The sequence below is a fragment of the Phoca vitulina genome, unplaced genomic scaffold (genome assembly GCF_004348235.1).
Source record: "Phoca vitulina isolate PV1807 unplaced genomic scaffold, GSC_HSeal_1.0 scaffold10, whole genome shotgun sequence".
Taxonomy (NCBI): Eukaryota; Metazoa; Chordata; class Mammalia; order Carnivora; family Phocidae; genus Phoca; species Phoca vitulina.
This window is the reverse complement of record NW_022589713.1, coordinates 25305049-25331193: the sequence shown is the minus strand read 5'-3', so window position 1 is coordinate 25331193 and position 26145 is coordinate 25305049. Positions and strand designations below refer to the sequence as shown.

Here is a 26145-nt window from a genome sequence, read left to right as displayed (position 1 = left end):
TCTTGGAAGGTTATATGTTTCTAGGAATTTATTCATTTCTTCAAAGTTGTCCAATTTGTTGGCATATAATTTGTCTTAATATTCTCTTATAATTCTTTGTATTCCTGTGGTATCGTTTGTTATTTTTCCTACTTCATTTCTGATTTTATTTATTTGAGTCTTCCCTCTTGTTTTCTTGAGGAGTCTGACCAAAGGTTTATCAATTTTGTTGATCTTTTCAAAGAACTGGCTCTTAGCTTTATTGATCTGTTCTACTTTTTTTTTAGTCTCCATTTTATTTATTTCTGCTCTAATCTTTATTATTTTTTTTCTTCTACTGGCTTTGGCTTATTCTCCTTTTTCCAGCTTCTTTAGGTGTAAGGTTTATTTGAGACATTTTTATTTCTTAAAGTAGGCCTGTATTGCTATAAACTTCCCTCTTAGAACAATTATTGCTGTGTCCCAAAGATTTTAGACCATTGATTTTTTTTAGAAAATCAGCAAGGAAACAGTGACTTTGAGTGACACATTAGACCAAATTGACCTAATAGATACATTCAGAACATTCCATCCAAAAACAGTGGAGTACATATTCTTTTCAAGTGCACATGGAACATTCTTCAGAATAGATCACATATTAGGCCACAAAGCAAGTCCCAATAAATTCAAAAAGATTAAAATTATATCATGTATCTTTTCTGACCACAATGGTATGAAACTGGAAATCAGTCACAAGAATAAATCTGGAAAGAACACAAATACATGGAAGCTACATGGCATGCTACTAAACAATGAAAATGGGCCAACCAAGAAATCAAAGAGGAAATAAAAAAATACATGGAGACAAATGAAAATGGATTTTCACTCTTAAAAATAGAAATTGAATGTGAGTAGTACAGTATACATTGTGGCATCAGATTTGTCTAAACATAAGGTAGAAATCATTAGTCCGACATGAAAAATTGATGTTCTGTTCAGTGTAGCAAGTTGTGATATTAAAACATTTAAGTTCTAATATTGAGATTGTTGAGACATGGATTTATTCAACAGAGTTTTTTGTGTGTGTGACTATGTGCTAAGCACTGTTGGGGTTGCAGTGATGCACAATCAGACAGGCCCAGATGAATAAGAAGGTTGCTTCAGTTTTCACATTTTACATTTGAACGATAACTGGTCACTGTTTCCAGTGCTTTTTTTGTCATCTGAATATCTTAATTACCAAGAATAGAAAAATAATTGTTTGCTTAGTTTCTTATATTTGACTTAGCTTCTTTGAAGTGGTAATTATACTACAATATATTTTTCCTCAGGTAAGCCCACTAGAAAGAATTTTTTTAAATAAGTGGTGTGGCTTTCTTTTTTCAGCCATGGTTGTTTCTGTTTCATGTTACAGTGTACGTGAAGGAAAATTGGAACATACACTTGCTCGAGACTTGGTTCCAGGTGATACAGTTTGCCTTTCTGTTGGGGACAGAGTTCCTGCTGATTTACGCTTGTTTGAGGTAAGTTTGGTGTTTTAATTTCTTTGGGCTGCTGTAACAAAATACCATAGCCTGGGTCGCTTATAAACAACAGAAAATTATTTCTCATAGTTCTGGAGGCTGGGAAATCCAAGATCAAGGGTCCAGCCCAGTTGCTTCTGATGAGGGCCCTCTTCTGGTTCATAGCTGGTGCCTTCTCTCTGTCCTCACATGGTGGAAGGGGCTAGGGAGCTCTGAGGTCTCTTTTATAAGAACACTAATTCCATTTGTGAGAGCTCCACCCTCATTACCTAACCACATCTGAAAAGTCACACCTAATACCTCATGTTTGAGAGTTAGGATTTCAGTATATAAAGTTTGGGGGGGACACATATTCAGACCATAGCATTTGGTGATCTGTTTGTGAGAAGTGAAAATACTTGGATATGGACTAAAGGATAGACATTAGTAATTTTAAGAATTAATGCATAGTTGATTTGGAAACTCTTGGTTTTCAAGTTTAAAATGTAACATATATAAACATGTCTTCTTTTCTTAAAATATATTAATCTTTACCACAGAGTCTTTTGAGGTGTCCATTAGTGAATCAGCTGATCTTTATGGAAAGGGTATGATAGGCCTTGTGGGAGACACAAAGATGATGTAATGAGTTCTTGTGATCAGGGAGCATACTATTTGTGTACATAAATCACTCACCATAAAATAAGATAGAACCTGGTGAGTGACTAAGAGAAGTACAAAGAATGGAGTGTGAAAATTTAGAGAAAGGAGCATTTACTTCTGATTTCAGTGAAAATCAGATAATGCCTCAGACAGCATGGCTTTGGTGGTGAGAATTGAAGGGTTGGAGGGTAGTACTGGGAGAGATGAGGAAGACCACGAAGCAGCAGTATTCAGATCACTGTGAATGTCCCAGTATATAGTACCGGGCTAGAATATGTTAAGGGTAAAAAATGTGTGGTGGAATCAGATTCAGGGGGGCCTTGGATACAAAGCTCTACCTCAGATTTTATTGGTTAGGAATTAGCTTTGAAGGTCATATGCAGCTGGCAAATGATCTTACCTTAATCTGGCCACAGTGTGTAGAATAGATTGACGGACTAGAAAATGGAGTTAGGCACCTAGGTTAGCATGCCAGTCTCATCTACTTTGGAATTAACAGCCTATTCATTAACACCTATAGAGGTGACAGTCTTTCAATACTTACTGTGTCCCAAAATCTTAGTGTTCATAGGGGTTATGGAAAGCCTAAAGAACCTTTCTGAACTATAATAAGAACAGACTTCATTTAGTCCTGAAGTAATGGCCTTTTTTTCAAATACTTAAAATTTCTCCTTAGGAAGATACCAGATTGCTTTAATTGGTGAGTGGAAATAATTGATAATACAGCAAGTATTGGGAATATTGTTAATTTTGCTTTATTACTTTCTGCCCTTAGTTTATCTTTTTATATCTTTTTTTACTCATTTCCTCTCCTTTCTTTCTATTCCTAATACTTAGTTTATGAGAAAACCTTGGATTATTACTCCTTAGACATTCGGCAGGCCTGTCACTTGATATAAATCATCTTCCCTTTCCCCAGAGGGTCTTAATTTGAATTCATGGAGTTTATGTCATCATTTATTCTGGAGTCCTTCTCTTCCAGTTTAGAAGCAGACCTCCTCAGTGGGGTAGTAAAAAGATGGTGTTCCCCATTACTTGAACATTTTGAGCAGTATAATGACATAGAAACTTTAAAACTCCATTTGACTTGGTAAAGTATTTTAGGGTTTTCATTTAAATAAGGGTTAATTGATCTAAGAATTAATTATTTCAGAGTTCATGTGCAAATAGGAAAAGACCAGAGTTCTGGATTAGTATGTATCTTATCCACTTATCAAGTATACTTTGAAGACTTACTGTGAGTTCAGTAAGGGAATTTTTCACCTTTTAAAGCTTGATGTTATAAAAATTGAAAGCATATACTTTGTGGAGTGATTTGTTATTACTGTTTTTCCCTTACCTGTTAACTTTTCAGACACTTTCACTAACACATGTTTTATTTGGCAGTGATAAGGTTGATTTTCTTCTAGTTAATCCATGTTTATGTATATAGTTGAACATCTTTGATTCCCTCTATCACTTTCTGTCCTGTTCATTTTACCTATCACCTTGGTACCTCAAGCAGACTTTTACAACTTTTACGGTAGATTGAGATAATGTTCCTAAAAGATTTGAACCTTTTGTGCTGCTTCTACTAACCTACAGCATAATAAGGCTGTTAAGGTCAGTTTCTCTTTTGGACACAGAGGCTACTAGCTTTTGGAATTAGGTTGGCTTATTGGAGTGTTATTTGCAGAATTTGGCTATGGTGATCTTTGGATGATTTTTTTAAGGCTAGCTGGTCATTTGATGTTCTTGTATGAAATAAGCTCTTCGTTAAGATTTAAAGGAAACTAAGAACTCACATACCTTTGAGATATTATTAATCTCTCAAAACAAAGTGTGTCGATTTCACTCTAGAAAAAGCAAAAGTATCTGGACTTTCATGGTGTATTTCTCTTCTTGTGGATGATGTAGTCTAAGACCAAGGTTGCCACATTAGCGTTGTCATTATGCAACTCTAGGGTTCCTGTCATAAATTTTGAAGGTTCAGATTTTAACTATAAAACTTGCCTGGGCATTCAGTTGCATTTTGTCTGCAAGTTCAGTGATATGACTGCTACACAACTTTTATATGGTATTACCTGTTTGTAGGCTGTGTCTTAAGTCAGGTCAGGCTGCCATAATCAAATACCATAGACTGGGTGGGTTGAGTGATTGCTGTCTCTCTTCCACTTCCTATAAAGCCACTAATCCCATTACGAGGGCCTCACCCACACAAGCTCCTCTAACTCTAATTACCTCCGAAGGTAATTACTATCGTATTGGAAATTAAAGCTTCAGCATGAATTTTACTGTGACATAATTCAGTCCGCAGCAGGCTGAGATTGTCATTTGTAAATCCTTTTTAAAGAAGATTAGTATTGATAACTTAAGGAATTCTGTATTTTGTTTTCTTGCCTGAGTCATTTTCCATAGCCAGGGAATGAACCAGTATGTGTTGGTGGTAGTAACCTTACTGTCACAGGATTTTTTTCTCCATCGGTGTCCGCGGTTTTTGGTCACATTGCTTTGAAGTATGAAGAGGTAGACCAGACAGAGTGGTAGGCCACAAAGCAAGGCTTATTGAGCGATAGCAAAGTGATAGTACAAAGCTCCCAAGGAGGGAGGGGATCTGAGAGGGTTGCCACTGGAATTTCTAAGTCTAGGGGTCTAAGAGTCAAAGGAAAAGAGGGTTTCTTTTTTCTATTGAAAATATTTTACTTCTCTCGCTTTAACTTTCTAACTAAGCCTGAAATGTTTCCTGAAATGTAGCAAGATTTTTCTTATACTTGAAGTTCTGGATGAGTAATTCCATTGACACTTTATTTTGTGGCTCACATGCTTGTGGGTAGCTTCTATCATTCTTTGAAACTGTCTTCAAGATCTAGACACTGGGTACAATTACCTTCTTTTTTTTTTTTTTTTAATGTTTTTGATATGATTTTCTAAACGTAGCAAACTTTTTTTATTTTTTAAAGATTTTATTTATTTATTTGACAGAGACACAGCGAGAGAGGGAACACAAGCAGAGGGAGTGGGAGAGGGAGAAGCAGGCTTCCCGCTGAGCAGGTAGCCCGATGCAGGGCTCGATCCCAGGACCCTGGGATCATGACCTGAGCCACAGGCAGACGCTTAACTACTGAGCCGCCCAGGCGCCCCCGTATCAAACTTTTTAAAGAGAACTACCAGTTATATGCCTGAGGGCCAAGAATTAGCCATTTTTATGACCCTAGATTATCAATTGGACCACTTAAACCTGGGCCAAAAGATACCTCCACTAGGAGTGAAAGCCTACTGGGGCCTTGCTCAGAAGTCCAAACTTAAAACAAGCCAGTTGGCATTACATAGTGAGCCTTTTAACATCACAGATCCATATACTTTGTTACAGCATAGTAGTTCAGCTCATTGAGTAGTTTTTGGTCTCTTTAGGGTTATTCCTTCCTATTCCTTAGTTCCCAAGTAAAAACCAAAGATAATGAGCACAGATCTACTTTGGCTACCTGCCATTGGAAGGAGTCAAAGATAGTCTTCTTGACTGAAACTTTACTTAGCCTTTATGTCCCTTTCTGTAAAGCTCACTATTTTGCGAACACTTTTGTTAAGAATCATTAATAAGCACCTTCCTCTGTGTTGGCTAATTTCATTAGAGGAGCTATCTTTCTGTGTCAGAGCATTCTGACTTCCTGAGTTACAAAATATATTTTCCATTTACTCAGTGAAAACCTTGATATTCTGGTGACACTCAGATTTTGATTTTGTTTGCTATGCTTTTTTTTATATGTTTTTTTTTAAAAAAAAATCTTTTCAAACATTTGCTAAAATATAAGTGCATGTAATGATATGTTAAATTTACTTATTTTGGTAGTGGAGCTGATGTAGGCAAAATGTAATGCCTCTCTTTGGAAATTGGTCTGTGTAATGAGGTCATTTTAGCCATCCGGTAAATGTTTTAGTATCATGTATAGAACACTGTACCAGGCTTTAGGGCTAGGAAGTGAAAAAGACACAATTTGTGCCCTTTCTACTGGGAGACACCAACATGCAAACAACTGTGATTCAAAGAATAAAATGTATCTTATGAATTGACCATATGAGCTTCTGTAAGCCACTTAACTAGGTCTTTGTTTTCTCACTGTGACAGAGAGTTGCCCCAGGGCATTATATCCTAACTTTTAAGGTGCATAGGAGTCATCTGGGCTCTGTTTTGGCAGCTCTGGGGTGGTGCCAAGATTCTGCATTCTTAACTAGCTCTTAGTCCATGCCAAAAGTGCTGGTCTATCTACCACATACAAAAAGATTAAAAACAAAACAAAACAAAAAAACAGCCCACAAAACTTCACTGAGATGTAATTCACATTCAACACAATTTACACATTTAAAATCTATCATTCAGTCACTTTCCATATAGTTTGAATTGTGCAACCATCACCACAGTGTTAACTGTAGAACATTTTTATCACTCCCAAAAGAACACCTTTACCTTTAGTAGTCACTATATTCTCTCCCCTTCTCCAGAGTCTGGTAGGCACTAATTTGCTTGCTCTGTCTGTGTACATGTACCTATTCTGGACATTTCATTATAAATGGAATTAAATACTATGAAGTCTTTTTTGTCTGGCTTATTTTAGTTAACAGTGTTTTCAGGGTTCATCTATGTTTTTGCACGCATCAATATTTCATTGCTTTTTATTGCCAAATAGTATTCCATTGTACGTATATACCACACAATTGTAAATCCATTTACATTTAAAGTGATTATTATTATTATTATTTTTTTTAAAGATTTTATTTATTTATTTGACAGAGAGAGACACAGCGAGAGAGGGATCACAAGCAGGGGGAGTGGGAGAGGGAGAAGCAGGCTTCCCGCGGAGCAGGGAGCCTGATGCGTGGCTCGATCCCAGGATCCTGGGATCATGACCTGAGCCGAAGGCAGACGCTTAACCATCTGAGCCACCCAGGCGTCCCTATTTGTTAAGTATATTATATAAATCAGGAAAAATAGAGGAGTTACAAAGTCAAAATACAATAATGCTGGCATTTATATTTCCCTGTGTAGTTACGTTTACTTGAGTTTATTTCTTCATATGGCTTTGAGTTACTTTCTGCTCTCCTTTTGTGTTAGCTTGAAGGACTCTACTTTAGCATTTCTTGTGGGGCATGTCTGCTAGCAGTGAATTATCTTAGCTTTTGTTTAAGTGGGAATGTCTTAATTTTTCTTCATTCTTGAAAGATAGTTTTGCTGGATATAGACTTTTTGACCTTTTTTTTTTTTCCTCTCAGCACTGTAGATATGTCTACTGGTTCTCACCCCCATGGTTTCTAATAAGAAATGGGCTGCTAATCTTATTGAGGAGTACATGATGAGTTGCTTCACCTTTGCTGTTTTCAAGATTGCGTCTTTGTCATTCAGCAGTTTGATTATGTCTGCCAGTCTAAATGGCTTTGAGTTTTTCCTATTTGGAGTTTATTGAGCTTCTTTATATAGATTCATGTCTTTTAAATTTGGGAAGTTTTCTTTCCATTATCTTTTCAAATACTCTTTCTGCACATTTCTTTTCTTTTTCCCCCTGAGACTGCATTTTATATTGGTATGTTTGATGATGTCCCACAGGTACCTTAAGCTCTTTTCATTTTTCTTTATATATTTTTTCTCTCTGTCCTTCAGACTGGTTAATTTCAATTGTCCTGTCTTTTTGTTTGCTCGTTTTTATCTCCCTCCTTGTTCAGATCTGCTGTTGTACCCCTCCAGTTAACTTATCATTTCAGTTGTACTTTCAGCATCAGGATTTCTGTTTGTTTCCTTTTTATGTTTTCTTTCTCTCAGTTGATAGTCTTTTTTAAAAAATTGTTTTCCTGATTTCCTTTAGTTCTTTGTCCATGGTTTTCTTTAGTTTATTGAGCATATTTAAGACAGTTGATTTAAAGTCTTTCTAGTAAGTCCAGTGTCTGGCCTTGCTGAGGGATGATTTTTATCAGTCCATTTTTTTCTTGTGAATAGGTCATACTTTTGGGGTTTTTTTGTATTTGTAATTTTTTTTTTTAAAGATTTTATTTATTTATTTGAGAGAGAGAGAATGAGAGAGAGCACATGAGAGGGGTTAGGGTCAGAGGGAGAAGCAGACTCCCTGCTGAGCAGGGAGCTCGATGCGGGACTCGATCCAGGGACCCCAGGATCATGACCTGAGCCGAAGGCAGTCGCTTAACCAACTGAGCCACCCAGGCGCCCCTGTATTTGTAATTTTTTGTTGAAAACTTTGTATTTTGAATGTTACACTGTCATAATTCTGTACATTAGATTCTACCCTTCCTCAAGGTTTATTGTTTTTGATTTTTGAGGGTTTTAGTGTTTGAATTTGTTGAGTGACTTTTCTTAAAAAAAAAAAACAGGTTTGTTTTTTTTTTTGGTAAAGACTGTATTCCTTTTTGTGTGTGGTCTCTGACTTTTTTGTTCCATTATCTCAGCAGCTAGCCTTATCTTTCTCAAGTCAAAGAGGAAAAACAGTTACTATTCTCTTGGTCTTTGTAGCTTGTCTTTGAGTTGGGGTACTTCTTGATCCTTGAGCCTAGGCTGTCTCCAATGCTGCCTTCACCTTCACCTTCACCTGCTTGTGTCAAATCCACAGATCTGTCAGGGTGCAAGTCTAGGGTCTTCTCAGATTTTTCTGAGCACACATCTGGCTATAGGCATCCATTCTGCACTCTGTCTTCCCTGGTATATGTGGCAGCCCTTCCAAGCCCATATTCCCTCACAAAACTTCTCTTTGGCTTCTTTCTTCCCAGTCTTTTGGTTGTGTCTGCTGCTTGCCTTATTCCTAGTCCCTTGCCTGCTGGTATATGTCCTTAATCTTTTGGCAGACACCAAGAAAGTCACAGGCTGCATTGGAGTGGGATGGTGAAATAAATATTAGCCTCTGCACCAGTCCCCCAGGGAACTGCCAGACAGGTTAAAACACAGAAGTACAGCCCTTTAAGAACAAAGTCTTTTTTAGTCCCCAGCTACCAGTAAGCTCCAACAGGAAGGCAAGCTTCTGTCCGCACAGCCAGCACTGCTTCTCTGGGCAGTGGGAGATGGTAGACAGGTAAAAAAAAATGCCACAGTGCCTTCTTACCAAAATTTAGCTGCCTTTTTCTTCATTAAGCACTTCCTTGGTTGTTTTAAGTTTTTGATTCGAGAGTTGATTCTGTCAGTTTTTGTCAGCCCATGATTGTTTTAGTAGAGGGACCAATTCTTTGAGTGCCCTGTTCACAAGTTTTTATATCAACTTCAGTGTATTTTTTTGATAGGCCAACTTGATAAATTGATTACAGTATATTGCTCTCCCTCTTACTGTAATTTATCCCTGAAACTTTGGTTTTAAACGTTTCTGAATTATCAAACTTATATACAGACTTGTAAAAAAAAAAAAAAAAGCAATTTTAAATTAGCTGTCGAAAGAAATGGAGTAGACTATTGGAGAAGGTATATGGTATATTTGTGGAATTTAGAAACATTCCTGTTTACTAAAAACTGTTCGATGTAATCACTCATTTTGGTTTTGGAAAGGATGTATATTTCTGAAGTAGTATTGTTATTATACAGTTTGGAAACCCCATCCAGATGTAGAGCACTGGGAATGTTGGTTCTCTTAGATTGTATAAGCTTGAGATGTGCTTAGGGTTTTATTGTCTTATTTGTATAGATCATTGGTTAAAAAGCAGTGTGAGCTGGGGCGCCTGGGTAGCTCAGATGGTTAAGCATCTGCCTTCGGCTCAGGTCATGATCCCGGGGTCCTGGGATCGAGCCCCGCATCGGGCTCCCCGCTCTGCGGGGAGCCTGCTTCCCCCTCTCCCTCTACTGTTCCCCTTGCTTGTGCTGTCTCACTCTGTCAAATAAATAAAATCTTAAAAAAAAAAAAAGGCAGTGTGAGCTGAGGAATGCTATTTATGTTTAAAATGTTGAAGAGAAAACTTTTTTTCATTAAGTCACTAGAATTTATTTATTTTTTATTTTTTATTTTTTTAAAGATTTTATTTATTTATTCATGAGAGACAGAGAGAAACAGAGGGAGAAGCAGGCTCCCAAGGAGCAGGAAGCCCAATGCGGGACTCGATCCCAGGACCCTCGGATCATGACCTGAGCCGAAGGCAGATGCTTAACCATCTGAGCCACCCAGGCGCCCAAGTCACTAGAATTTAAAAAGACAATATGGGAGGGTTTGAAGTGAGACTTAGTCTCTTTGCTTTAAGAGTCTCATTTCATATCGGAGGAAAGCAAAAGTAGGTCCCTCTTTGAAATTTGGTTTCTTTAAATAGTCTTAGCAAAATATCCTAGAAATCATTGTTAACCAAATACTGGTCTTTAAGTTATTAGCAACTTGATCAAGTTGAATCTCTCTAGCACTTAAGTCAGAAAGTTAACAATTCATGTTAATATTTACCATGGGATAAAATCCATTTCATGTAGGCCTTTTTAATAATTTATAACACTTGGTTGTGATGCAGGTAGGTTGGGTCCAAGAACCCAGGGGATGCTCCCATAGGAGCAGCCAGGAGGGTTCTTGGCTTCATGCAGGATAGAAATCAAATAGGAGCAGGAGAAAGTGAAAAAAGAGTTTATTGAATAGTGTGAGTGACAGAGAATAGCATAGGGAGCATCTGGGAGACTTGAAAAGGAAAGGAGAATGAGTCTTGTCATTGTCTGGGGTTAGGGGTTTATATAGGAAAGAGGTCTAGGGTACGTGTTCCTTCAGGGATCTTGGGTAGGGTCCAATCAAGGGTGAGTGTCAGGTGAACAATAGGTGTTATTTCTGGCTCTTCTTGGATGTTGTGAGGTGTTTGGGGCCTAGGACAAAACTCAGAGAGTGATTCACTTTCTTGCTTCCTCCTTGAAGTGGGAACATAGCTTCTTTGATTCAGAACATGAGTAAATGAGGCCTAACAGAAAAATAGCAGAGATGGAGTCTTTCTAAAATGGAGTCCCTTCAGCTATACTACTTTAGTTGGTTAGGCTTTGATTGTTAATAAACTAGAGCTCATGAAGAAGTTTTAATTACATTTTCCTTCATTTGAATAAACAGTAAGAGGAATCCTAATTTTTGAGACCGAAAGTAAGAAATTTTGTCCTGATCAGGCATCTGCAAATGATTAGTTTGGAATTCTTTTCTGGGGAAAGAAAGCCATTTCTGATTTTCTTTTAATTCAAGACTAGAGAGGTAATTGATTTAGCAGCATACAGTATACCAAGCCTTTCTTTAGTTTAAGAACTTATTTGTAGCTGTCAGTTGTTCCATATTAACTGTAATTTTTTTAAGCAGTCATTTTTTGCTTTTTAGGAAAACTTTGTGACTTTGGCTTGTAGTTTCCTTCTGCTTAATGTTTTATAGGAATAATCCTGTGAAGTTTTTCAACCAGTTTTATTCTGTAGGTGTTAAATATTCAGATGTGGATTATGTATACATCTTGTTTCTTATTTATATTCCGACTTTTGAACTGTGTTGTGTCTTATTCACACTTCCAGTAGAGTGCCTGAGGAATAATGAAGAGAAAGTGAAACAGTCAGTTTCCCTATTCATTAACAGCTCTTCTGAAGGTTTAACATTTAAACTTTTGGCTAGAAGGCATGGAGCTGGCTGGTTCTTTGATTTCATTTTATCCTACCTTTCCCTTTCTCATATGAAATGGATAAATGACTCTAATATCTTTCTTCTCAGATGAATTAAGTTTTGACTTTGTTAAACTGTAATAGGCTTGCCTAATTCATTAAATACCACCTTCTTAGAAATGACTTACTTCCCCTCATTCCCCCAAAACTACCTGCGGAAACTCTTGTAATCACCATTAAGAGAAAATAAGTTGTAACTAAGAAAATAGTCTTGCTCAGGGCACCTGGCTGGCTCAGTTGGAAGAGCATGCAACTCTTGATCTTAGGGTCTTGAGTTTGAGCCCCATGTTGGATATAGAAATTACTTAAATAAAAAAATATTCTTGTTCAACAATTCTTGTTCAAAAGACAGTTGAGATCTGTGCAGTGTGCTACATTGTATGATTTGGACAAATTTTATTGATAATGTATTCTTCTTCTTTTTTTTTTTTTTAAAGTAAGCTCTAGGCCCAGTGTGGGGCTCGAACTCAGGACCCTGATGTCAGGAGTCATATGCTCTATTGACTGAGCAATATATTGATAATATATTCTTGATTTTTTTTACACATTGATAATTTTTATATATATATAAATTATAAGTTTATATATATAATACAAATATATATACATATATATAAAATAAAGATCTAAAGCTCCTTTTTTTTCACATCAGTTTCTACACTAGACAGAGCTGACTGCTATTGTACTAAAAATGATGTCTTTTCTTTGTAGAAAAACATGATTTAAACAAAAATTCCTATTAAATGGTTATTGAACTGCTAAGGTTGACACTGAAGGGCTAGCTCACTGACAGAGCCAATAAAGCTATGCTTTTCTTCCCTTTTTAAAAAGTCAGGTTATTTTTGGGGCGCCTGGGTGTCTCAGTCGTTTAAGCATCTGCCTTTGGCTCAGGTCATGATCCCAGGGTCCTGGTATTGAGCCCTGCATCGGGCTCCCTGCTCAGCAGGGAGTCTGCTTCTCCTTTCTCTCTCTCTCTCTCTCCCTCTGCCCCTCCCACTGTTCATTCTCTCTCTCAAATAAATAAAATCTTAAAAAAAAAAAGTCAGATTATTTTCATATTCTTTGTTCTGACAGACAACCACCAAATGTTAGTATTTATCCATGTTTAAGATTTATGTTTAAAGTAGAAAGTCTTCAATGGAAAAAACATTAATTTTGCCTTTGTCAGAGAGGAGGAGTTCTATAGATGTACACAAATATTTTTTAAATATTAGCAGGTCTTATTTCTAATTAAAAGTCAGAAAAATTACAGGCAGTTTTGATTTTTATAACAAGCATTGAAGAGGAGCTTGCCAAATAAAAACTTTTTTGTTGACTTGTAATTCAGAATAATATAATTTTTAAATATATCTTTTCTTATTGTCTTCTAGAAGTAGTTACAAAACTAGGGAGGAGAAATAATTTGCAAATTGATTCTCTAAATAGTTAATAGGAATTCGGAGTTAATCTGTTAATGTTTTGGTTTGTCTCCATAGCTTACTATCTATATGATGTTGGCTGAGTTACTTAACCTTTCCAAGTGTCTATACAATAGCGGGGATGATAATAGTACCTACCTCATTGGAGTTGTTAGTAGCTAAGTAGTTGTTAGTAGCTAAGTAGTTGTTAGTAGATAACTTAGTATAGATATGTAGCAAAGTGCCTTGCAGATAGTAAGCAATGAAATATTAGCTGATTGTTTTTAGTACTAGCATCATTTTTGAAGAACAACCTAACCTTTTTTTCTTACCTTGGTAATAGAATGTATTAGTGTGAAAAACTATATAGTCCTAAGTTTAATTTGGAAAGAAAAAGTCAAATAAGTATGTTCCTTTAATAAAGAAAAATTCCTTTGCCTTTGAACATGGTGGATTTTTTTTTTTTAAATCTGTAGTTGGGTTAAGGTAACCCAGATTTACCTGGCCGTCTTTGCATACACAATTATAGAAAATGGGAAGCTTTTTAAAGACTAAAGGACAGGTGATCTGTGCTTTAAGGAAGACTTTTTATAAACCCATTTTGATACTAAAATCTATAACATTTGTATTAAACTTTCAGGAAATACTAGCACAGTTTAGTGTCTTGGAAATTAGGTGATATAATTTATTTTCATTCTGAACATTTTTCAGCTGCATGATCTAATCCATAAACTCTTGATTACATTTGCAAAGTTATGTGTCTACCTAGCACAGGAACACACCGGGCATATTCCTACTCCAATAGTCTTTGTACTTTTTGCTTTCTTTGCCTAGAATCCTTTCATCCTCATTGTAGCCCATCCTTGGGGCCCTCATGGGGCAATCATGACTCTACAGAAGGGTTGTCTACTTTTGAAAGATGTTCTTTCCTTTATCTAAAATGTCACTCTCCATCCTTATGCATTTTTTCCTCATTACAAGGTATTATATTACATACTCTTGTTTATTTATTTTTAGATGATTTTCCCATAAGAATAAGAGCTGAGGGCAGGAACTTAGTTTTACTGCTAATTTCCACTGTGTATGATATAGTACAGGGCCTGGCGTTAATAAATACTTTTTAAGTGAATGAATCAATGAGATTGTTCAAGTTAAAATATAGTTTTACTGTATAGATGGGGAGAATGCGTGATCCAATTTTTAATATTTATTTTCTATGAGATATTTATGCTCATGAAAAAATGAACCATTTAAAAAGATGAGCTTTATTGTTTCCATCCCCCTACCCCCCCCCCAAAAAAAAACCCCAGCAGGATTTCAAGTTTAGAGTATTTTGTACATAGTATGAGATGTCAATCAAGAGGCCTAATTGAGAACACCAGCTCAGTTTATAATAGCAGCAAGACTGCACAGTCGTTTAACTACTCTGGTTTCATTTCCTTACTTTGTTTCTTTTTTTTTTTTTTTTTGAAGATTTTATTTATTTATTTGACAGAGAGACACAGTGAGAGAGGGAACACAAGCATGGGGGAGTGGGAGAGGGAGAAGCAGGCTTCCTGCGGAGCAGAGAGTCCGATATGGGACTCGATCCCAGGACCCTGGGACCATGACCTGAGCCAAAGGCAATTGCTTAACAACTGAGCCATCCAGGCGCCCTCCTTACCTTGTTTCTTTTCTAGGTTCTATCTCAGTGCCTGGTACATAGTTAAGGTAGTCAATAAATGTTTTTTGGGTGAGTGAATTAACCTATTAAAATGAGTAAAATCATGTACTGGGTCCTAGTTTCTCAAAGTATCCTAAAGACCCTAGAATAAGAGCTTTTGTAATAAAATGGATCAAAGAAATTTGTGAAACTCTATTCCATTGATTCTCAAAGTTAAATATGCCTCAGAGTCACCTGGAGTGCTTATAGTCTTTTAGGTTTACCCTCCCACCTCCGTATTTGAAGTAGGGTAGTGAATTTCTAACAAGTTCTGAGGAGGTAGGGAGATGTGATGCTGGTTACGCTGGTCCTGCTGGGACCACACTTTGACAACTCCTTTTGTATCTATTTCAGTTGAGGTGATTCACACTGACCTATTGAAGGTTTAAAGAAGCACTACCTAACTAGGGGAAGCTGTTTAACTCTTAACCCAGTATTTCTAAAACTTACTCGACTCTAGTACCTATTCTGTGTGTGTGTGTGTGTGAGAGAGAGAGAGAGAGAGAGAGAGAGAGAGGGAGAGACAGACAGAGAGACAGAGAGAGTGTCATCTGTCTATCACATTATACCCAATGTCTATGAACATCCTTGGAACTATTGTTGTGTGGGTCCTACTTTCAGAAACAAAGCCAGCTCACATCTGCAGTGTTTTCCACATGTAAAATGATGATTTTGTTTGTTTGTTTTGTTTTTGGCATGCTAGGGTAGGTGAAAACTTAATTAATTTGGCATGTTAGGGCAGGTGTTAGTAGTGAAACTCAGAAATTGAATCCTGTTGCACAGATGGGAGATAATATGATATTCGTTATCTGCATGGAAACATTTATATACGTTTTTGATTTTTGCTGACATAAATTTGGGATAAATGTAAGGATGTATATAGCAAGCAGAGTTTCACGAAAATTGAGCCCAAAATGATGAAATGATTTCTCTCTCAGTACTTTTTTTTAATCTTTTATTCATATTTGTCTTTCTGCATGTCTTTTTAATCTGCCAAACACATTTTCATAACTTCAGTTCATGGCAAAATTAGGAAGTAATATTTTATCATGAGAATTGTTTTCTCTAAAATCTCAGCTAGTGTTTCTTTTCTCTAGTTGTATTTTGAAATGTGGGCTAATCTTGTCTCCCACTATAGCGTTCTATTTTGCATGCTGGATTTTGTTGACTTCATTGCATATTTTAAACATGGTTGTACTTATTCTGGTCTTCTTAGAGTAATGGATATAATAAAAGATTTCAGTAATGATCAGAAAGGGGATATTTGAGAAAGAAGTGATGGTTACAAACTCTTCAGATATTAAATGTAGCACAGAGAGACTTCAAACTTGAACTTAATGGAGTACTTTATGTTCTCCAAGGCTGTGGATCTTTCCATTGATGAGTCCAGCTTGACAGGAGAGACAACACCTTGTTCTAAGGTGACCGCTCCTCAGCCGGCTGCAACTAATGGAGATCTTGCATCAAGAAGTAACATTGCCTTCATGGGAACACTGGTCAGATGTGGCAAAGCAAAGGTAATTTTTTCTCTTGTTTTGAAAGTAGCAGTTTGTTTGTTTTCAACCCTTTTAAAGTTCTATTTGGTAATTTTATGTGTCTCTTTTTAAAAATATATGACGAAGGGGCACCTGGTGGCTCAGTCGTTAAGCGTCTGCCTTCGGCTCAGGTCATGATCCCAGGGTCCTGGGATTGAACCCTGCATTGGGCTTCCTGCTCAGCAGGAAGCCTGCTTCTCCCTCTCCCACTCCCTCTGCTTGTGTTCCCTCTCTTGCTGTGTCTCTGTCAAATAAATAAATAAAATCTTTAAAAAAATATATATGACGAAGAAATGACAGAATTGAACCTAACCCATAGCCACTATTTGTGAGACTAAGGCGCCTATGTCCCTGAGGTGTAATATGTCCATAGTTCTGCCATTTGGCAGATAATGGAGCCTTAAAAACATAGTCCTCAGTATCTGTTCTTTTTTTTGTTTGTTTTAGATAGAAACAGGGGCACATGGATATGTTCATTACTAGTTAAATAAAAATTTAATTTATGATAATGGTACTAGCTATCATATTCTGAATATGTATCACTCGCCTACTGATGGATTTTAGATATTTTGTTTCCTGGATTCTGATATTTCACAAATATAAAAGACATGATTCAGTAGCATTTGAGGGGAAAAAGAAAATACATTAAATGTCTCTCTTGAGTATAAGATAGTTTTGAATTTCAGAAATATTGATACAGACAAAGAATGGGCCTCAGAATTGGGTCAAGGCTTATATAGTAAGGCATAAATACTAGTGATCTATAGTAATATCACAAAGTTAATTTGCTATGGGAACCTTGGATATGAGTGTCAGTCATCTTGACTGTGGGCAAGGCTTTGGAGAAAGTGAATGAGAGGTTTTTGGGTTTTTTTTGCTTGAGAGAGGTGATTCCATCTGAATGTAAATGTATTTTCCTGTTTTTCCCTTTAGGGTATTGTCATTGGAACAGGAGAAAATTCTGAATTTGGAGAGGTTTTTAAAATGATGCAAGCAGAAGAAGTAAGTACTTAATTTGTTAATGATGTTTTAATTTCAAATCTGAAATTCTCTATTACAAGTAGAGGAACAGGAAGTATTGGTGGATTATTTTATGTGCTATTGAAAGTAGTATTTTATTCAGAATATCACTCAGTTGTCTGTGTTTAAAAACATAATTGGAAAGACTGTATTTGAAAAGGCTTGAATTGACATTGTTTAATATGCTAAAACATTTTGATAGTGAATGTTTATAGGAGATAAAGGTTTATAGCCAATTATTTATAGGGCTTATTCTTTTTAGAAATTAGCTTTATATTAATTTTAAAAATTACTAAATGGTATACTTGTCTTCACCAAAATTGCCAACTTTATTTAATTCCAAGTAATGGGGGAAAAAGATTGTAAAGTAAAATAACCTGGAAGATATTCTTGTTTAAGGATATTGAAGATTAGTTCTCTCATTGAAAATACTTTCTTATAAAAAAGAAGTTGCATTCTACAAATGTCATATTCTCCCTGAGTCATCTGGATTTCTCAGGTAACCTGCCAAGATCCCAGTATGTGATGCAGTATATAAAACCATTCCAAGAAGCTTGGCAGTGAGGGAAATGCTAGAGAAGGGACTTAGCCGATCAGGGAGCCAGCTGGAGAAAAAGACTTGGATTGCGAGCTTGTTTGTGGATACAGAAAGGAGAAGATTGGAAAAGTGAGGGCCAGTGAATGGTAATAAAGTCCTGGAGAAGCTGGTAGGGATAATAGATTTCTTCTCAAAAACAGGTATGGGGAGCATGGACCTTTTAAATAAACAAGCTTTTAAAAGTCTCAGCCTCAGTTTCCTCAGTAAAGGGAATAATACTAACCTTAAGGGAGAGATGTGTATGTCATGGGTATGTTAAGAGCTAGCATGAATATGTCAAGCACTTAGCAGAGTCCTTGGCACCTATTTTATTTTACTAAATTTAGCTCATTGTAGTGACACTATTCTCCAATTTGTCAAGGCACCAAAAACCCCTCTGCAGAAGAGCATGGACCTTTTAGGAAAACAACTTTCCTTTTACTCCTTTGGTATAATAGGTAAGAGAAGAGTGAGTATGTATATCTCATCTATTTACCTAGGTTTTTTTTTTTGTGTGTGTGTGTGTGTGTGTGGTAAGGGGGAGTTTAGATAGCTGCGTAAATTTGTTTATTCATTTAATTAATTAATTTTTAGCTTACTACTACTTTTTAAAAATTATAAAACCAGCCCCCCAACCATTGTCCTTTCTACAAAGATAATTAGAACTCCATGTAATTCCTATAATCAAGGAGCATTTCTATAAACATTTTTGTTTTTGTCTTTCTAGTTTTCAGCAAAATGTTAGTAATGTTTTATGGACTATTTTTCCTTTTTTTGTTTCACATTTTCTTCATAAGCATCTTGTCATTAAATAGATGCTCATTAAATTGACGTCATGAAATAGGTGGTTGTATAGTACTCCATTATGTGGGAAAAAAATATCTTAGACTTCTTGAAGACATTTCTATGTTTTTTGAATTTTTAAAATTATGTAAATGATTCTTCAGTGAGGATATCTTATTAAATTCATAAAAGTAAAATTGGGTCAAAGAGTATCCATGTAATTTTCAAATTTTTGGCATATTTTTAAAGTTTTTTGTTTATATTACCAAATAATACCCTTCAACAGTAAGGCAGAGGTATTACTCTTCCAGCACCCTTGCCAACTTTGTTGTCATTAACAGACAAAAGACTTCTCATTATTTTATTTCACAGTTCATTATAGAAAAACAGCACTTTCGTCATATGTGTGTTGGTCCTTTTTATTTCATGACCTGCCAATCTGTCTTATCCCTTCTTTTGTGGCTTGAGTCTTAGGCTGGTAACAGCTCTTTGTATAATTAGGATATCCATCCTTTTATTACGTTTTTTCCCTCCAATTTTTAAATTCCCTTTGAGGGATAAATATAATAAACTTGGTACAGGAGAGAGAGTAATTGAAACATCTTCTGATATAATTGTCCTATTAATCTCTGCAGTTATAGTTTCTGTCTTTGTTCAATTCATAAAGGCTATCCCAACCTCATGTTGTAGAAAGTGTTTATATCTATTTAAACATCAATACGACTTTAGTTATTATTTTTGACACTTAATTTTACTATTTAGCATTTATTTTAGTATAAGACTTAAGGTAGAGTTAATAACAGTTTTACTCAAAGGTTAATTATCCCAATACCATTAATTCTGTGGTCCATTCTTTATTCACTGAGTTGAAATGACATCTTTATCATACATTAAACACTTGAATCAATTTTGGAGTCCTTGCTCATTTAATTTTTCCATGATGTTATTTTATTTTTTAATTTTTTAATGATTTTATATATTGTCTGAGAGAGAGAGAGCACACAAGCAGGGCGATCGGCAGGCAGAAGGAGAAGCAGGCTTCCCACTGAGCAGGGAGCCCGATGCGGGACTCAGTCCCAGGACCCTGTGAGCCAAAGGCAGACGCTTAACTGACTGAGCCACCCAGGTGTCCCTCCATGATATTATTTTAATTATTCTTGTTAGCTGAAAGTTTCAAAATAATAATACAGTTTTAAGTTAAAGCAGATTTCTGCTATGCAGTTTCAGTTAAATAATTATTTAAATATTAATTCTATTGATGTCTCTGCCTTCATAGTAAAGTAGAATGTAGAAAGGTATTTCATTCCTCATTTTTAACTAGTAGGTAGTTAATTTGATTATTTGATTATTACTGTTTATTTTCTAGAATTTATAGGAATTTGATAAATCTAAGGGCATTTAGCCAATGAAATCTCCCCAGTTATATTAATGCTGTACCATGAAACCACCTCACTTTTAGTGATAAGAATCTTTCAACTTTATGATTATCTGGTTTTAATATAATGCATTAAACAATTTTTCTTGTTAGGATAGTATATGGAATAGGACAAAGGTTAAGATCAAAATCTGAGGTCAGCAGACTTTTTTGGGGGGGTGGGGTAAAGGGCCTGACAGTAAATATTTTAGCCTTTGGTCCTTACCAAAGTATTTCTAGTATTCTCTGATGGAAATGCTCAACTCTGCCATCAACAGGAAAGCATCATAGACAATATAGAAACAAATGGATGTGGCTATGTTCCAACAAACCTTATTTACAAAAGCATGCAGGAGGCTCACAGATTATAGCTTGCTGACCCCTGGTATAGTTCATTGAACATGATTTTTTTTGTTAGGATAGTATTTTGGATAGGATCTTAGAGTGTCACCATCTGGATTATTATTTTATAATTTTAGAAAGATGAAGAAAAACTTGTTTAGATGTTTATATTGATTTAGAATACAATCTTGAAGTGGCTTTATTTTATTGTCTATAATGATACTATTTTTTCTCACAAAACCAGTGGTGCACTCCATGCCCCCCTTCATTTCAGAGACAAAGGTTAAAGCAGTGTATGTTGTTCGGTTTATGTTAATTGATTTTTAAAAAGATTATTTATTTATTTGACAGAGAGAGAGAGAGAGTACAAGCGGGGGGTGGGGTAAGCTGACATGGGGCTGGATCCCACGACCCATGAGATCATGACCTGAGCCAAAGGCAGATGCTTAGTCGACTGAGCCACCCAGGCACCCCATATATTAATTGATTTTTTATTTGTAAATGCCATTAAAAATAGTAATTTTTAAATGTTAATGCAATTTTAGATATGTTAAGTAAGATAAATCACTCTTTGAGCCAACTCCTAATTAAGTATTCTTTTGTTTGTAGTACGAACTTTATACATATTGCCTGGATATTTAGTTAAGGGAAGTAAAGTTCCAGGGTTTATTTTTGCAAAGCTGTTAATAAATAGAAGATCTATATGTCTTACTCTGCCTTCTTTTTTTCTCCCGTTGTATGAAAATACTGGTAATATTTTCTTATAGTGGGAATCCTCAGATATTATTGCTTTAAGGGGGTTGGGTGGCAGCAGTGGTAACACAAGGTAAAACTGTGTGTGTGTGGTGTGTGCATATACAGCATTGACTTTAAGCAGCATTAATTTTAATCTCCCCTGCTTAATGGATTTTTGTAAAATCATGTAATTGTGATCTGATGCACCTTCCTTTATGTCAGGGGACTTTTTGGCTGCCCTCAGCTTGTTAGTCTATCCCATCTATACTTACGTGATTATATATAAAGGGAAACATAGTTATTTGATTTTTGTTCCAGGTATCATCATGTTGGTTGGCTGGTTACTAGGAAAAGATATCCTGGAAATGTTTACTATTAGTGTAAGGTAAGTTCTAATCATTTGTTTATAAATTGAGGTTTCTTTTTCCTCTCTTATTTCTCTAATAGGCATAGGTTATATTCCATTATGGAGGTATTATATGAGCAGAAAAGAGAATAGTGTCTCTACTTAAATAGTTCAGATTCATATATTGAAATGAATTCTAGGAAAATGAAAACCTACATATATAGCAGAAGAAAACCTGCACCAGATGTCTGGTATTATCAGTCTAATACTGCATTTTTATATATCAATAGACAAGGATTGCCTAAATGAAAACTAGCAGCATGAAAGAGAAAGACCATAATAATAGAAAATGAATAATCAGTCTCAGAGGAAAATGAAAAATTGAAGAAATAGCAGAAAAATTTAGAAAGCATTTTTATTTTCAGAGATCTGTGAAGAAACTGCATTCATGATAAACATTACTTAGAACAGAGGACAAAAAGAGTTTTTAGAAATTATGATTTTAACTGCTAAAATTAAAAATTCAGTACAAGGGCTGTAATGTAAAGTCAAAGAGGGATCCCCCAAAAATCAAGTAAAATGTCCAAAACAGAGAATGAAATAAAAGTGACAAAGAGAATAATTTAATAAATGCCATATCTACCCAATAGGAGTTTCAAAAATGAGAGAAGAAGAAATTACATAAGACGTGATGGAGCATTTTCTCAATCTGAATCAAGACATGAAATTTTTATAGTTTGTGTGGATTCTCTAAATGCCAAACAGGATGAAAAGAACTCCGAACCTGGATACATCATTATTAAATTAAAGAAAACAAGTTAGGTCATCTATAAAGGAAGGATAATTAGACTGGTATCACATTTCTCGTTAGCAACTGCAGTTTCCACCATGGATTTTTTTTTAATTTTGGAAGATTTTATTTTTTTATTTGAGAGAGAGAGGTAGGAGAGAGAGCATTGGGGGGGGCGGAGGGGGACAGAGAAGCAGACTCCCTGCTGAGCAGGGAGCCCGATAGGGGCTCGATCCCAGGACCCCGGGATCATGACCTGAGCTGAAGGCAGACACTTAACTTACTAAGCCACCGAGGTGCCCCCCATGGGGTCTTTTTAGACTCTTCTAAACATTTCAACTGACAAAACTTTAATAGGTCACAATTGGTACCTGTGCTGAACAGTGGGGCAACTTAAGGCACCCATCTTCTGAGAGAGTCTGTGCAGCAGTTCAGCTTCAGGTACAAGGAGATTGGGATGACCTTGTGAGTTGGGGAGCTACCCTGGGTTAAAATGGTTCATACTTCGTGAGGGCCAACATCTCTGGAAGCATACTTTCCAGGGTGCTTGCAAGAGACATGTCCAGTTATAAGAGTCACCTACACTTAGAAAACCCAAAGTGATGGCTTCCTGTAAGATAATTAAAATTCTTCTAGTCCATAGATGGTTTATCAGTCAGGAGATCCCCTTATCATAAGCAGTGTTGCCTAGCAACATAGTTGACCTAACTACCCTAACCAGGTCACTAGAGGAACAGAGCTAGAGATTTAACCAAATGCAGAACGGGAAAAGGATTTTATTAACCCTTCCTCCACAATAGCATTAGATTACATTAGAGAACAGTGGGGCAGTGCTATCAAAGTATGAGGGGAAAGGATTTTAAATCTATAAATCTAGGCAGAGACAGCGTATCGATCCAGTTAATTACAAATAGATAGGTAAGTAATCAGAAAATTTATTCCTTCCCTGTCCTATATGAATTATAGTAAAACAAGGATGAAAAAAAGGAAGATGATGTATGGGATATAAGTAAGAGTAGAACTCACCTAGGCATCTAAGGAAAAGAAATATTGGATAACAGCTCTATCGTAGTAGGCCTAGGAAGTAATATTTCAAATGTTAGAACAAAAACAGTGAATTAAAAAAGAAATCAAATGGATTACAAGGAATAGGTAGGTTGAATAAGAGGTTAAAAGATATTTGTGATAGGGTGAAGGAGTATATTTTTTTCTTTAAAGGAGCAAAAATACAATTTGAAACTCTTGGCTTCAATCTGTATAAAAAAGACTTCAGTGAAATACGAAATAAGTTTAAAATGAGGCATGAGTGTGAGATACTAAACATTAGCATATTATCCATTGGACTTATTTTTATTTTTATTTATTTTTTTTTTTTTATTTTATTTATTTATTTATTTTTAAAGATTTTATTTATTTATTCATGAGAGACAGAGACAGAGACAGAGAGGCAGAGGGAGAAGCAGGCTCCCAAGGAGCAGGGAGCCCGATGTGGGACTCGATCCCAGGACCCTGGGATCATGACCTGAGCCGAAGGCAGACACTTAACCATCTGAGCCATCCAGGCGCCCCCCATTGGACTTATTTTTAGATTTTGAGTTTTTTTTTTTGAGCAGTTCAATTTTATAGATGACATTTTGATTTCTGCTTCAAGGTCTTACAAAGGACAAAGCATTAAAAAATTTTTAATAGAATAAAACTCATTCTATTTTGCAATTATTATATGGGTCCATTGTCCTTTTATAAATTTAAGTAAGATATATTATGGGATCTTTTGTGACCTTATTTTTCCTGTGTCTTGAAGCATTATATTATTTCATTACCCTAGCAATTATTTTATTTTTATTTATTTTATTTTTTAAAAAGATTTTTATTTATTTATTTGACAGAGAGACACAGCAAGAGAGGGAACACAAGCAGGGGGAGTGGGAGAGGGAGAAGCAGGCTTCCTGCGGAGCAGGGAGCCCAATGCGGGCCTTGATCCCAGGACCCTGGGATCATGACCTGAGCCGGAGGCAGACGCTTAAGGACTGAGCCACCCAGGTGCCCCACCCCCCCCCCGGCAGTTATTTTAATAATTATTTCCAGCTGTTCTAAAAATGAGTAAAAACAGTAAGAATGCAGAAGAATGATGGGATCACTTATAGGGTTGATGTAATAATAAAGTAAATCATCATTATTCTGTTATCCTTTAATTTTTTTATTATGTTGCTCAGAAATATTACATTGTCATTTACAAAGGTATAAAAGAGGTCTAGAGACAGTCATTGTCTTCTTTTGTTTTTACTCATTAAAGGATCATAATTTTTTGCTTTCCACCATAATGGCAAAGAATAATTGATAGAAGAGTAATTGGACAAATCAGAAGATGAATGCAAGGAGACAAAGAGCCACTGTATGCTCTAATGATGGGGGTGAAATTTAATCAAAAAAGTGAGATCTTAACACTCTGAATCTTTGGATGATGGTAGTCTAAATTTTCTGAAACTCCTGAATTAATGAGTGAATAGTTTATTTCTAAGGACAAAAGGGAAGGACAGGTATTCCCTTTCATTTAGTCATTCTACAGCAAGGAATTCATCATGCAGTGTTTTCCAGCAAGAACCTAGACCACCCCTTTTTGTTAAAAGGATGCGTGTGGTAGTTTTCTTTAAGCTTTTATGATATTTGTTTACCAACTTTTACTTTATACCATTTATAAATGGAGAAAACCAAAGGCTGGTGTGAATATATAAGTGATTAAAAGGAAATATATGACATAGAAATGAAAAACTAATTGGACTCATGTTATTGGTGTGTATAAATCTAAAAATTATGTTACAAAGACGATGACTGTTCTCTTTTCAACAGAATTATGAGCCATCCACAATTTCAAAAGTGTTGCATTTTGAAGATACAAATACAAAAAGTGAAACCAGAATTGATAAGCCTATAACTTATTGGAAATGTTTTTTGAATTTGAAATCAGTATTTGTAAAGTGAATGTATTCCAGGTTCTTTCCTGATAGTTGATGAGCCATTAGTTGCATCCAGAGGACATTGCCCCTTTCAGATATATGTATACCTTCAAATCCAGGAATGTAGTTTAAGGTTAAAATTAAAAATTTCTAATGAACTTTTTCACAATCCATTTTATTCCTCTGCAAATTATTTATAAAGTGACTTAAAAACAAAAGAATGGAAAGGTCCATTAGATCTAGAGTGTGAACACTGATGCCTATTTTTCCTGATACATTGAGGGTTAATGGAGGCCTACGAAAAAAGTTTTCTGTTCCAGCTTAGAATAGTTCAAAAGAGGGAAGGAAGTATTAATGATAGCACATATTTCTTTGGAACCTAGTGTGGGGCTTGAACTCACAACCTTGAGATTGAGACCTGAGCTGAGATCAAGAGTCAGACGCTTAAACTGACTGAGCCACCCAGGTGCCCCGATAAGCACATATTTCTTGACTCTTTGTGTACACTATTTAGCCAGTGGTATTGTGTCATTCACTGGCTTTCAAATTTTAGAATTAACCTGTAAACAGAGTATGAAAGCTTAATAATGCTTACAGAACAGGATGCTAATGATTACAAGTTAGATCGTGCTAAAGAAAAAGTAGGTAATAGAAATTGGTGAGTAGAAGCAGTGGATGCAACAATGTTAGAATGAAGAACAGGAACACATATGTTCTTACCTGTAGGAGAGTCAAGAGCTAATACTTGGAATGGGATAAAAAATAGACTTAATTTGATTTTTTTTTTAAATTTGCAAAGGGAAACTAATTTTTTGTTGTGATA

The 26145-nt window shown here is 35.8% G+C and overlaps 1 protein-coding gene across 2 annotated transcripts in view; it reads left to right on the top strand.

Moving 5' to 3' along the window:
• Nucleotides 1–26145, top strand: part of ATP2C1 (ATPase secretory pathway Ca2+ transporting 1) — a 161335-nt gene that overhangs the window by 88839 nt on the left and 46351 nt on the right. For both annotated transcript variants that reach the window (XM_032408706.1, XM_032408707.1), the window contains exons 7-11: nucleotides 1373–1481; nucleotides 16188–16343; nucleotides 17295–17363; nucleotides 18341–18416; nucleotides 21551–21617. In XM_032408706.1, coding sequence (XP_032264597.1) covers nucleotides 1373–1481; nucleotides 16188–16343; nucleotides 17295–17363; nucleotides 18341–18416; nucleotides 21551–21617 — 477 coding nt within the window. The remainder of the gene's footprint in view (nucleotides 1–1372; nucleotides 1482–16187; nucleotides 16344–17294; nucleotides 17364–18340; nucleotides 18417–21550; nucleotides 21618–26145) is intronic.